Below are 14156 nucleotides of genomic sequence, written 5' to 3'. Positions count from 1 at the left end.
TAAATTTTGTGAAATGTTTACAAATGATCTCACTTTAATACATTAATATTATAACAATACTCGTAATTGAAAGTTTTTTTGTGATTTATAAAGTGTTCCTCTAGATGGGGCCATTAGGTCGGAGTCAACTGTAAACAGATGGACTTCAAGTTAAATATGATGGTGTATCACCAAAGATATTTACCTGACAACGAGACGGGAGTAATAGATATAGAATAAATCAAACACGAAGTCGTTCATTTCTAATATTGTCTTCTGTTACAGCCCTCAAATCTCACCTTGAACTTAGAACACAAAGCATTTGAGGACAGGTTTGTGCTCAGGTTTTTACAATAGGTTATGCTAACCTATTGCTCTCAATGAGGATTTTTAATAATAAAACTACACAACAATTGCAAAAATGAACATGAAATATTGACAATAAATGCAGATGTTGGCCATGTGCCACACCCAAGATGTAGGCTATTGTGGGATGGAATGGATTTAAACATGGCAATATAATTTCACTGGTAACATAACGCATAATCAAATCAGCTCTAATATTTTACAGTATATCAAACAATGGGCAACAATGCACAGTTTGTGAGTCACAGGCACTCTAATCCAGCAAAAATTTGTGGTGCTTTCAGATTCCACATGAGCAGTGTTGGAGAGGAACTACATGTAATGGAATTATGTAATTTAATTACAAAATAAATTTAATTTTAACCATTTACAGTTACTGAGAATTGTTTTTATAATTAAAGTACATTTACTTACGAAAATGTTAACGATTACAAAGGGATTTACATCTGAATTTGTTCACACGCACACACACACACACACATACACGTTTGTTTTTGTGAAAAGTGGGTTCATCTCATAGGCGTAATGGTTTTTATACTGTACAAACTGTATATTCTATGGCCCTACAACCCTACCTAACCCTAACCCTCACAGGAAATTTTGTGCATTTTTACTTTTATCAAAAAAACTCATTCTGTATGATTTATAAGCATTTTGAAAAATGGGGACATGGGTTATGTCCTCATAAGTCACCCTCTCCTTGTAATACCTGTGTCATACCCATGTCATTATACAGAGTTGTGTCCTGATATGTCACAAAAACAAGAGCGCACACACACACACACACGCACACATATTTCATTGATTTATTTCATAAATTGCATTGACTTTTAAAATATGAGACATCAATGTTGCTTGCTTATTTGAAAACTCTTTATTTCCTATTCAAGTGATGAAGGATTTTGAAAGTCAGACTAATTAAAACTCCAATTCCAGAAAACTTGGGACATTTTGTGAAACGCCATAAAATCAAAAATATGGTATGTTTTTTGTTCATTCTCTTTAACCTTTATTTAATTGACAAAAGTACAACGTAATTTTATTTTGTAAATATGCAATATTGCAAATATTGATTTTGATGGCTGCAACATACTCCAAAAACGCTGGGACAGTTTATTACTGTGTCACATCAACTTTCCTTTTAATTACATTTAAATTGTTTGGGAATTGAGTTACTAATTGTTAAAGTTTTGCAAGCAAAATGTTCATTCCGTCTAATGCACAGTAGTCTGTGATCGTCAGTTTCTGATTCTCCTTTTCATGACTGGATATTTTCAAAAGGAGAAAGATGTAGACTGCAGGCAGGATTTGCTGGCAGTTTATGTCTCTGTACAATTTCAATATAAACCTCCATGTCAACGGTACCTTTGCAAATATGCCAGTCACTCATGCCATTTGCTCTGCTGCATCCCATTTTTCTCAGAAACTATGAAATGTAGACTCATCTGACCACAGCACACATTTGTCTTTTTGACTATGTGAGTTAAGCTCTGGCCCAGAGAACCCATCCCTGCATAATTGGTGTATAGTTTTCTCCTATAGATTCGAGGTGCATTTATTCATGCAGCAGCAGACTGTGTTAAGTGACAGCGGTTTTTCTAAGTACTCCTGAGGCCACATGGTTATATTTAACACCACAGAATGATGGTTTCGAATCAAATGCCATCTGAGGGCTCAAAGGTCATGCATACTCAGCTGAGGTTTCCTGCCATGCCCTACACAGACTTGAGAGTCTTTTCACAATTATGTGTATAGTAGTTGGTGAAATACCTCAGTTCTTTGTGATTTGGCATCGGCATTTGGCATTATTAATGACACTGCTCTCATGAATTTTGTCTCAAATAATGAGCCATAATCCAGATTTGCATGCAAAGACCCAGAATAACACCCTCACCTGTTACCAATTCACCTGCTTACTGTGATATTCTGTAATGGATATTCTATAACCTTTTCATATCCTTTCATATCCTTAATCCTTTTCTTATATTTCCAAAATACATTTAAGTTGGTCAGTGAAAATTTAGCAAATCTTTTCTGAATTAAATAAAAGTGAATGTAGGTTAACCTTGTAAGGTTATGGAAGGTTAACCCTGCCTGGTTTAAATGTTTGAATATGACTAACTAATGTTGAGAACGTTAGAAATTTAGAAAAGTAATACAAAATAATAAAATGTAATCAGTTCCATTACTTTAATAAAGTAAATGAAACAGTTACATTACTCATTACATTTTAATTAGGTTCATTTGTAATGTCTAACTTATTACATTTCCAAAGAAACCTTCCCAAAACTGAACATTAACCATAGTTATATTGATATTTTAGTTCATATCTGCTAAGAACCTAAATGTGATTGCACAATGCATAAAAATATGGTTGTGCAATGTTCAGCTTGAAAAACCACTAAGCTGTCATTTAATGTAGCTGACGTTTTCTCTTTTTGGCTGTGGTTTGTTGTCAGTGCCGGCTAATTTACTACAAACATGTCAATATGAAATGCCACTTAAGATGTTTTGAAAAAAACATCTTAAGTAGAATTAGATATATTTACACAGACTGTTTAATGCAAGGGTGGCATGAATGCACTTAAAACAAATAATATAATTTTATAAATAATGTTATGAAATTAATGTTTTCAATATAACATTTTGAACATAGGAATATGGCAACAAAAAAAATATGGGTAAAAAAATGAATTATGTTTAACTTTGAAATTAAAACTGTCAGAAGGTGGCGACAAGCCACTGTCTCAAATGAGTCATGGACTCATTTAATTCGTTCACAGGACTGATTCATTCAGAAACAAAGTGACTGATGATTTTATGAGTGGGTAATATAGCCTAACTGAATCATTCGCTTGTTCAAAATATTGATTCATTCAGAAAGTGCATGAACACCTGTATATAGAGCAAAATCAGACAATACAGTGTCTATAATGTAAGTCACTTAATATTAACTTTTTGCTTCTGAGCTGTACAAAATCAACATCACATTTACAATTTAATGTCCAGCAAAACAGCACTCTTCTTCCTCTTAAGTTGCTCAACTGTAAAAAAAAAAAAAGAGATCATACATACAAAAATCACTGTCACTGCTTGAGAAAACGGATATGTGGCATGAGAAAAAGAGAACAGAATGAGCTGAATTCATCTGTGTCCAGGGCCGGAGTGTGACTCAATAATAATAATTTTCAGCCCTGAAGTTTCATGCCTTATATTTTAGTTCAAAACTTACTATAGGCCTATTCAGATAATGTAATTAAAACCTCAGTCTATATAGGCCTATGTCTGCAATAGTAAACAATTCCCTATAGCCTTGTAATTCATTGTATTTTTGCTCATATATCTTCAACAACTGATGTTTTTTTCAAGGTTCCTCTGTCCGGGGAGTCAAAAGATAATTACGTCATCATCAGGGTATAAACATAAGCAAAAAGAGTCATTGGCCTGAGTAAATCGTACCATTATAGAATTGTGACTTCACGAGTACAGTGTAAAAGGCTAATTTAGGAGGTGAAAATACGTGTAATTTGAAAGCATAACATATGAACGTCTATGAAACATCAGTCAATAAAGCTTTTTTTTTTTTACTTAAAATTTTTAACTAAAATTTTATTGCAAACATGAATGAATGCAAATGCATATTTTTCAATTAAAGAACACTAAGAGAGTGGGGGATTTGTACTTAGGTGCAATTTTAAGAATTAAGTTATTTTTTTATGAAAAATGTAGGCCTAGTCTATTTTTTCTCTATTCAACAGCATTAACTTACAAAATTGAAAGACGTCTTCTCTTGGGTAGACTGGATGCTTTCCTGTCTTGCTGGATGTTGGGCTTTTGATCAGTGGTTTGTATTCGCCCATTTGGAAACATCAAAACGCGTCGCGGATGACCAGCCCATGCACCGGTTTACATATAGCTAGTCCACTGATTTTTGATCAAAAGTTTTGACGCAACAGAATGTTTTAATGATAGTTTCTAAGGAGCTTTGACATTTTTAGTTTGCTGTTTACCCTTATGTAAAATGGAAAACTCCTGCGAGGTCTTTTGTTGAGATATTCAACACCCCTACCACCACCCCTAAAAGAGGGAAGAAAACACACACAAACACACACACTTGAAAGGAACGCATTCGTTTGTTTTATATTCAGGTATTATGCCGTTTTCATCTTAGATATGCTTGTTGGTGGGTTAGTACACTTGAAATAATTTAGAGAAGAGCTTTGACCGGACGTAACTGTATTTAACAACTGCGCTGAACTCTTGAAGGAGTGGAACTGAAACTATTTGATTATTTTACAAACCAGCAAGTAATTCTGATGAATCTGCAAAATCATTATGGAATAAAGGAAGCAGGAAACCTCTTTCACAATGAATATTTCCTGTTTTTATAAACAGCTCTCTTGGGTCGTTGAGGCAGGGTGAAACACATCACTCGCTATCACAGTCTCTAAAGCTGCCACAATAAAGGGAACTGTGTAAGGTAAGTGGCTAAATTTTATATTGGTTAAAATATTAAATTCATAACGTATGAACTTCTGAACCCTTACTTTGTATTATCAATTCATTTATATTACTCAAAAACCCCCACACACATTTGTTTGTAGTTTCAGTTTTTTGTTTTGGCTAGTCATAATTTTAAAATGTTTTTACGTGCAGTAATTTTAAGTACTTCCACTTTCAGAATCAAGCATTTCAGCCATGAATCTGATCGTGTTGGGGATTGTGCTCCTCGGGATTTACGTCCAACAATCAGGTTGGAAATGTTTTATGACAATATTTAAATATTCGGTCATATCTAAATGAATATTAAGTAAAAATATGGCTAGCTTGCCAAACATTTTCTCAAAAACTTTTTCTACCAACTTTATCTTTATCTTTAATGAAACAAAAGAATAATACAATTTGTTTATTTATAAATGCATCCTGGTCATCTGTGCCATAACATATATCAGGCAATAAGTGTAACAAGTATTTTATTCTTTCATTCATTTGGTTTGTTTCTCAAGTTTCGCAGAAGGTGGATTGTTTTTCATCATTTACCCTGTCCAGTGGGAAATGTGGTAATCTTTTGGGTGAGGTTGGAAAAGAAGATTGTTGCTTGAACCCCAGCTATGGCTTCAAAGAAGCAGATGGCGTCTGTAGGTCCTGTGGGTAAGCTTCATTGATGTGATACTTATAATGTTCATGGCCAAAACCCTGTTTTGATAAATGTCACATTGAGCTACATTATTGTTTATTAAACAGATGATAATTTTAAGATGTGAGAACTATTTCCTAACATAGTAAACTTTTTCCATGAAGCTTATGACATGCAGACATGCCCACAATGTGCACATCTCAAAATCCAACCGTCAGCCAATGCAACCAAGTCGCCTCCCTACATTTTTTCTTTTCCTATAATCTGTTACATTCTGATGTAACAATGTTAATGGTCCTTTTTTGTGGAAACCTTTATAAATAGTTATGCATTTTTTGTGAAAAGAGCTACTGAATTAGCTGAACTGAAATAAATGAGATCAAATGCATAAAGCACATCACTTAGAAACATCTTAAATGTTGAATGTTGACCTCCAGGCGGGCAACATGGTCTGAATGGACTCCCTGGGGCGAGTGCTCAGTGAGTTGTACAGAGGGAGTCAGTCAAAGGCGACGATCGTGTCACGGAATTGGCAATTGCCCAGATCCTGAAAATCTGGGAAAGGTTCAAACTAAACCATGTGTGAAAAAAGATTGCTGCCCAGGTAAAAAGAACATTTAATTAACTGTAACATTTAAACACAGAGGTTTCTATGTCCTTTCTCATGTTTCTGTATATATATTGTTCAGTGGAAGGTGGCTTTTCAGAGTGGGGGAAGTGGCAGCTATGTTCAGTCACATGCGGCGATGGAATTAAAAAAAGACGAAGAACATGTTCTGAACCCATTCCACAATGTGGGGGCTCCTGTAGTGGTGCAGAAGAAGAAATCACCCCTTGCTCCACTGAAATAATCTGTCCGAGTAAGCATAGTTTTCTATTTTCTTTTTCTACTTACCGAAGATACTGAAAATGAAGAACATGCTCTCATTTGATGTCTAGCTCATGGTGGTTGGTCCAGTTGGGGGAGTTGGGGTCCATGTCCAGTTACTTGTTTTTATGAAGGACGCAATCCTCAAAATGAACTTCGTAAACGAACATGCACCAACCCTGTTCCATCTACCATTCCACGTGGTAATGCCTGTGAGGGCTCTGACACAGAAAGCCGCCCTTGCAGAGGTCTACCGTTCTGCCCAGGTCCGACTTTGTTTTCTTCTATAAAACAGCCAAACATACATGAGGATTTTAGAAACAAGAACTTTATTTCTCTGCTTCACAGTTGATGGAAACTGGGGCGCTTGGGCAGGTCACACACCCTGCTCTGTGACGTGTGGAGTGGGTCAACAGACTCAAAGACGGATTTGTGATTCTCCTAAACCAGCACATGGTGGAAAACAGTGTCCAGGTGAAGAGCAACAATCTGTTATCTGCATCATTCCTGTCAACTGTCCAAGTAAGTATAGTGACAGAATGCTACATTTTTCTAAAATAAAATGTATTGTTTACAATTGAAAGCTATTCTTTTTGTCTTTTTCTCTCAGTAAATGGGATGTGGAGTGAATGGGGAGAGTGGAGAGATTGTAAACCACCTTCCACTAGAAATATCATATGCAAAAACAGGGAGGGAAAACGAAGGAGGGAGAGGGACTGTCTGGATAGAAGATACGATGGAGCCCCATGTGATGGAGAGATTGTTCAACATGGCAGGTGCTATAACATAGAAGGCTGTGAAAGTGAGTGCAAACTAAAATCATAGCTGTTTGAAATTGCATTTATTTCAATTAAGAAATACATTTGGTTAAAACTTACTTTACAAAATTAAATAATTATGCTCTATATAGTATGAATATGGGTAGTATGAACAAAACTCAAACATACTACATCCACCATGTTGTTGTTGCCTTTCACAAATCCTCTTCTGTGGCTTCATGGCACAGTAAAGTGTCCATTGGATGCCCTTTTCAGAAACTCAAGAAGTAGTAGGTCAATCAGGCACTTTTTGCCTACTGTTTTTTGAATACTACAATTTTGGACATACTAACTACTCTTTGGTCGTACTGTTTTTCGCATTGGGTTGTATTATTGTATAGAAGGCATATTCAAATAGCATAAGCTACACAAATGCAAAGTACGCTAAATTTTTATTGTTTAGCATAAAAATGTGTCACACTTTGTAAATCGAGTGCTTAAAGTGTGTGCACTTCAAACACTTCAAACCATTGCAGGTGTAAGGTTTTGTAGGTGTAAAGTAACAAATAACTCTCTGACTGTGTTCAGTGGAAGGTGTCTTGTCAGAGTGGAGTGAGTGGAGTTATTGCACACCTGATTGTGGGTCAAACTCTACACAAACAAGAGAAAGAAAGTGTGTTGCTGACATCGCTATATACAGGTAGGAGAAAACCATTGCATGCTACTAACTGAAATAAGACTTTTTCTATAATAAATCATATAATTATGCAATTCAATTGCACTGTAGGTTGGTCATTGTTTCACAATCATATTAAATATTTAAATATTTGTAACATCTAGTCATAGGAAGCATACATTATTCATATTATTAAACATTATTATTGCTATTATTTATCTCCCATAGCTCCCAAGACCGCACTATGTTTGCAGGGAATCCACGTGTTAAATGTGGCGGTCTGAAAACACAAACAGAGAGAAGACCATGTAAAAATGTTCCTGAGTGCATGGATTATGATGTAATGTTATGCTCAGAGCTTATGTATATTCATCTTTACTAATTACTAATTGAAGACATTTGAATTTTAACAATATTCTTACTGTTTCCCAGTATGAATGAGCACAGAATGCAGAGTAGTTGTTGAAGACAAGAGGACCAGTTGCTGTACACAAGTACCTCACCAGCAGGTGGAAGAACCTCAGCAAGCTGTTTTCTTATCAAATATGCTACTAACAGAAAAAATACTTGGTTTGTCAGCCTTTGTTATATGGACTGGATTGATTGCTGATTAATGCACACATTTGTAAACTCTGCTTTGTTGTCACAATAAAGTATTAAAATAAAGCAATTTGATGTAGTATATGAGATCAAATAGTTAGCAAAATGTATGAGCGAATACATCATGAATTCATCTTCAAAACCACGTTTTTGTCTAATGCCGATTCACTACGGTACACCTATAATAAGTGCTTTTGTTTGGACTACTGTAACCTGGTCGGGTCGTCACTGCTGTATAGTAACAATTACCTGCATGAATCGCCATTGACAAACTTAGAGAAGTGGCCCTGGTTTTAATGTTTTTACATGGGACGCGTGCAGTTCTGTTTATTAACCACTACAGCGCCAAAAGTTAGATAGTGTTGCTTTAATCGAATGCAGAAAAGATACGAGACAGCCAGGAGTCGAACCTAGAATCTTCTGAACCGTAGTCAGATGCGTTATCTATCACACTACTGGCCCTGTGAAAAACTTGGGGGCCATGTGACCTTACTTTGTACAACGGAACTAGTTTTGTTATATTGAAGACTGATGCGACCACAGGAGGGCCTAATTGAGATTCATTTCAGAAAACTATTTTAATCTAAAACAATTATTTTTAGTGGCATAAGCCATAGAGACCTTCAAAATGTCTCACAAGAAAGAACCCTTTCTTTAGCAGTAAAATCAATAGAGAGTATAAGTGTTTTGTAACATGAATGGATATAACAAACTGCACGTGTTCCTCACTTTGAGAAAGAAATGGGCAAAGGGAAATTGTTTTCTTTGAGTTTAAGATAATGGTAGTTATTTGAATGGAATGCTTCGAACTGGAATCATGGCTGAATATCCCGGGATGTTCACTTCACAGGCCACTTATGCTCCAACAGAACAAATGTCTGAAGCAATAAGACAAACTGTTGAATTATACAGTCTTTTACCCGTTGCGTTGTGTTGCATCGCGCCGCGTAAACATAAAACGATGCATTTGTGATCGGAGAAAAGAAAAACAACAAGAGCTACTGTACACTACTTTAAAACTCGCGTTTGAATCATCAGTCTTAAATCCTTAAATATTTCAATGTACTTACAGGCTGTGAGTCAGAACAGCCGACATTGTAGTCTTCTCTCCCAGGATCAGGAAATAGTATTCCATAAAACGGCTGCGCTCATCTGAATATTTGGGTTGAATTGTTCTGGAACAGTGTTATAATTACAGCTTAACCACTGGTTTCTAGTTGTGTCCTCTTTTGGAAGACCAAACTAAGTAGTTTCGCATTCACAAGGAAACACACAGCGTCACAGCCGGTGGCAACATCATCCAACCAATGATGCTTCAAAGACCTGACATTTTGCTTGGCATTTTAAACACAATATATTGCAAATCTCCAAAAAAAAAAAAAAAAAAAAAGCAAAAAAAAAAAGCTAAAATGGCCTATGGTGTTACAAGAGGCAACATAATAGTAACAACACCATAATAAATTCATAAATAAATAAAAACTTTTCATAATTTTATTTTGAAAATATCTTCATGCCTAAGCAGGATTCTAATGACTACCACATCAAGACGCATATCCATATCCACTTATGTCAATTAGTCAGGAAAGCAAAAGCTTTCTCTTGGTAATCATCACTTATCCGAGTGACTATATTTCAAACTCTTAAAAACCAGCTCGACCAGCCAGTTGGGAGTCTGTTGCTGCTCCGAGACGCTCTACCATCTTAGACCAGCTGGAAACCAGCTACCATGTTCCAAAAAAACTGATTAAGAAGCATTTCCAGCAGGAATTGCATTAAAATCTTTGTGTGTGCAAAGAAAGATCACTGATCAATTAATATTCTGTGAATTTATTGTATAAATAGGAGTATTGCAAGTCTCTCCATAGGTGTGTGTAAAATACTATCATACAGAACCAAACCAAAATTAGAGAAACAAACATACATGTATAGACAACGCTGACAAACTGGACTCATCACTGTTACACTTTCCAGGAAAATCACTTTTTAGTCCATGTGCAGAGGTCTATCATTTTAGCACTTAGAAAAAGAGAAAAGAACACATGGACGGATCGCATAAGTTTGTTTTTACATTCAATCTTGATTTCAGGTATTATGCCATTTTTATCAATAATGTTATATGCTTGTGGATGGGTTAGTACACTTGAAGGAATTTCGAGAATAGCTTTGACCAGACGTAACTGTGCTCAACATGTGCTGAACACCTGAAGGATTGGGAATGAAACTATTTGATTATTTTACAAACCAGCAAGCAATTCTGATGAATCTGCAAAATCATTATGGAATAAAGGAAGCAGGAAACCTCTTTCACAATGAAAATTTCCTGTTTTTATAAACAGCTCTCTTGGGTCGTTGAGACAGGGTGAAACACATCACTCGCTATCACAGTCTCTAAAGCTGCCACAATAAAGGGAACTGTGTAAGGTAAAACAGTTTTTGTTTTGGCTAGTCATAATTTTAAAAAGTACTTCCACTTTCAGAATCAAGCATTTCTGTCACCGATTCAGCCATGAATCTGATCGTGTTGGGGATTGTGCTCTTCGGGATTTACGTCCAACAATCAGGTTTTAAATGTTTTATGACAATATATAATTATTTGGTCATATCTAAATGAATATTAAGCAAAAAATATGGCTAGCTTACAAAACATTTTCTCAAAAACTTTTTCTACCAACTTTATCTTTATCTTTAATGAAACAAAAGAATAATACAATTAGTTTATTTATAAATGCATCCTGGTCATCTGTGCCATAACATATGTCAGGCAATAAGTGTAACAAGTATTTTATTCTTTCATTCATTTGGTTTGTTTCTCAAGTTTTGCAAAAGGTGGAGTGTTTTTCATCATTTAGCCTGTCCAGTGGGAAATGTGGTAATCTTTTGGGTGAGGTTGGAAAAGAAGATTGTTGCTTGAACCCCAGCTATGGCTTCAAAGAAGCAGATGGCGTCTGTAGGTCCTGTGGGTAAGCTTCATTGATGTGATACTTATAATGTTCATGGCCGAAACCCTGTTATGATAAATGTCACATTGAGCTACATTATTGTTTATTAAACAGATGATAATTTTAAGATGTGAGAACTATTTCCTAACATAGTAAACTTTTTCCATGAAGCTTATGACATGAAGACATGCCCACAATGTGCACATCTCAAAATCCAACCGTCAGCCAATGCAACCAAGTCACCTCCCTACATTTTTTCTTTTCCTATAATCTGTTAGATTCTGATGTACATCACAATATGGCAGAGATGGTCTGTTGCTACTATGTTAAATCACAACTTTAAAATAATGCACTGTTAATGGTCCTTTTTGTGGAAAGCTATATAAATAGTAATGCAACATGGTCTGAATGGACTCCCTGGGGCGAGTGCTCAGTGAGTTGTACAGAGGGAGTCAGTCAAAGGCGACGATCGTGTCACGGAATTGGCAATTGCCCAGATCCTGAAAATCTGGGAAAGGTTCAAACTAAACCATGTGTGAAAAAAGATTGCTGCCCAGGTAAAAAGAACATTTAATTAACTGTAACATTTAAACACAGAGGTTTCTATGTCCTTTCTCATGTTTCTGTATATATATTGTTCAGTGGAAGGTGGCTGGTCAGAGTGGGGGAAGTGGCAGCTATGTTCAGTCACATGCGGCGATGGAATTAAAAAAAGACGAAGAACATGTTCTGAACCCATTCCACAATGTGGGGGCTCCTGTAGTGGTGCAGATGAAGAAATCACCCCTTGCTCCACTGAAATAATCTGTCCGAGTAAGCATAGTTTTCTATTTTTACTCACTGAAGATACTGAAAATGAAGAACATGCTCTCATTTGATGTCTAGCTCATGGTGGTTGGTCCAGTTGGGGGAGTTGGGGTCCATGTCCAGTTACTTGTTTTTATGAAGGACGCAATCCTCAAAAAGAATTTCACCAACCCTGTTCCATCTACCATTCCACGTGGCAATGCCTGTGAGGGCTCTGACACAGACAGCCGCCCTTGCAGCGGTCTACCGTTCTGCCCAGGTCCGACATTGTTTTTTTCTATAAAACAGCCAAACATACAAGAGGATTTTAGTAACAAGAACTTTATTTTTCTGCTTCACAGTTGATGGAAACTGGGGCGCTTGGGCAGGTCACACACCCTGCTCTGTGACGTGTGGAGTGGGTCAACAGACTCAAAGACGGATTTGTGATTCTCCTAAACCAGCACATGGTGGAAAACAGTGTCCAGGTGAAGAGCAACAAACTGGTATCTGCATCATTTCTGTCAACTGTCCAAGTAAGTATAGTGACAGAATGCAAAATGTATGCAAAATGTATGCAAAAAAAAAAATATTTTTTAAAATTTAACACTTTTCTTTTTGTCTTTTTCTCTCAGTAAATGGGAAGTGGAGTGAATGGGGAGAGTGGAGTAATTGTAAATCACCTTTCGGTAAAAATATCACATGCACAGAAAAGGAGGGAAAACGAAAGAGAGAGAGGGATTGTGTTGATAGAAAATACAAAGGAGCCGCATGTGTTGGAGAGATTGTTGAACATGACAAGTGCTTTAACATTGAAAGATGTGAAAGTGAGTGCAAAGAAAAGAATTACAGAATACACGAGACAGGAAATTTGAACCCTGATCGGTTTGAACGGCAATACATTTGGTTAAAAACTTACTTAACAAAATTAAAAAAAAACTATGCTCTATATAGTGTGAATATGGGTAGTATGAACAAAACTCAAACATACTACATCCACCATGTTGTTGTTGCCTTTCACAAATCCTCTTCTGTGGCTTCATGGCACAGTAAATTGTCCATTGGATGCCCTTTTCTTTTTGCCTATACTGTTTTTTGAATACAATGATTTTGGATATACTTGCCATAGTGTTTTTCACATTGTTGTATTATTGTATAGTAATGTAGGCATATTCAAACACAGCATAAGCTACACAAATGCAAAGCACGCCCGTTTTATTGTTTAGCATCAAAATGTGTCACATTTTGTAAATCGAGTGCTTAACATTTGTGCAAACAAATTGTGAATGATGATGTTAAAGATCGGTTGTTCCTAGTTTCAGACTAAATGAGGATTTTTCAAACCATTGCAGGTGTAAGGTTTTGTAGGTGTAAAGTAACAAATAACTCTCTGACTGTGTTCAGTGGAAGGTGTCTTGTCAGAGTGGAGTGAGTGGAGTAATTGCACACCAGATTGTGGACCAAACTCTACAAAAATAAGAGAAATAAAGTGTGTTGCTAACATCACTTTATACAGGTAGGAGAAACTCATTTCATGCTACTAACTGAAATAAGACTTTGTCTATAAATCATATAGTTATGCAATTAAATTGCATTGTTTCACAATCATTTTAAATTCTCTTTGGCTTTTTTTTAATCTCCCATAGCTCCCAAGACCGCACTAAGTTTGTAGGGAATCCACATGTTAAATGTGACGGTCTGAAAGAACAAACAGAGAGAAGACCATGTAAAAATGTTCCTGAGTGCATGGATAACAATGTAATGTTATGCTCAGATCTTATGTATATTCATCTTTACAAATTAAAGTGAATACATTTGAATTTTAACAATATTCTTACTGTTTCCCAGTATGAATGAGCACAGAATGCAGAGTAGTTGTTGAAGACAAGAGGACCAGTTGCTGTACACAAGTACCTCACCAGCAGGTGGAAGAACCCTAGCAAGATGTTCTCTTATCAAATATGCTACTAACAGAAAAATACTTGGTTTGTCAGCCTATATGAGATAAAATAAAGTTTGCAAAATGTTTATAATGACCGAGTACATA

The 14156-nt window shown here is 36.0% G+C and overlaps 1 protein-coding gene across 1 annotated transcript; it reads left to right on the top strand.

The window, feature by feature from the left end:
• The first annotated feature begins 4721 nt into the window (after positions 1-4721).
• On the top strand, positions 4722-14142 carry LOC113076415 (A disintegrin and metalloproteinase with thrombospondin motifs adt-1-like). Its single transcript, XM_026249064.1, is given in 22 exon segments — positions 4722-4825; positions 5027-5098; positions 5352-5496; positions 5920-6086; positions 6172-6342; positions 6422-6616; positions 6699-6872; positions 6961-7152; positions 7697-7808; positions 8013-8124; positions 9457-9463; positions 10862-10945; positions 11200-11344; positions 11702-11880; positions 11966-12136; positions 12209-12293; positions 12295-12389; positions 12472-12645; positions 12745-12936; positions 13514-13625; positions 13756-13867; positions 13958-14142. Coding segments are annotated over 21 exon segments (2688 nt in total). The 5' UTR covers positions 4722-4825; positions 5027-5043; the 3' UTR covers positions 13967-14142.
• Positions 14143-14156: the final 14 nt, after the last annotated feature.

Source organism: Carassius auratus, unplaced genomic scaffold (genome assembly GCF_003368295.1).
Source record: "Carassius auratus strain Wakin unplaced genomic scaffold, ASM336829v1 scaf_tig00020493, whole genome shotgun sequence".
In the NCBI taxonomy this organism is placed as follows: Eukaryota; Metazoa; Chordata; class Actinopteri; order Cypriniformes; family Cyprinidae; genus Carassius; species Carassius auratus.
Note: the sequence above shows the minus strand (reverse complement) of the source record. Positions and strands in the feature narration are given on the sequence as shown.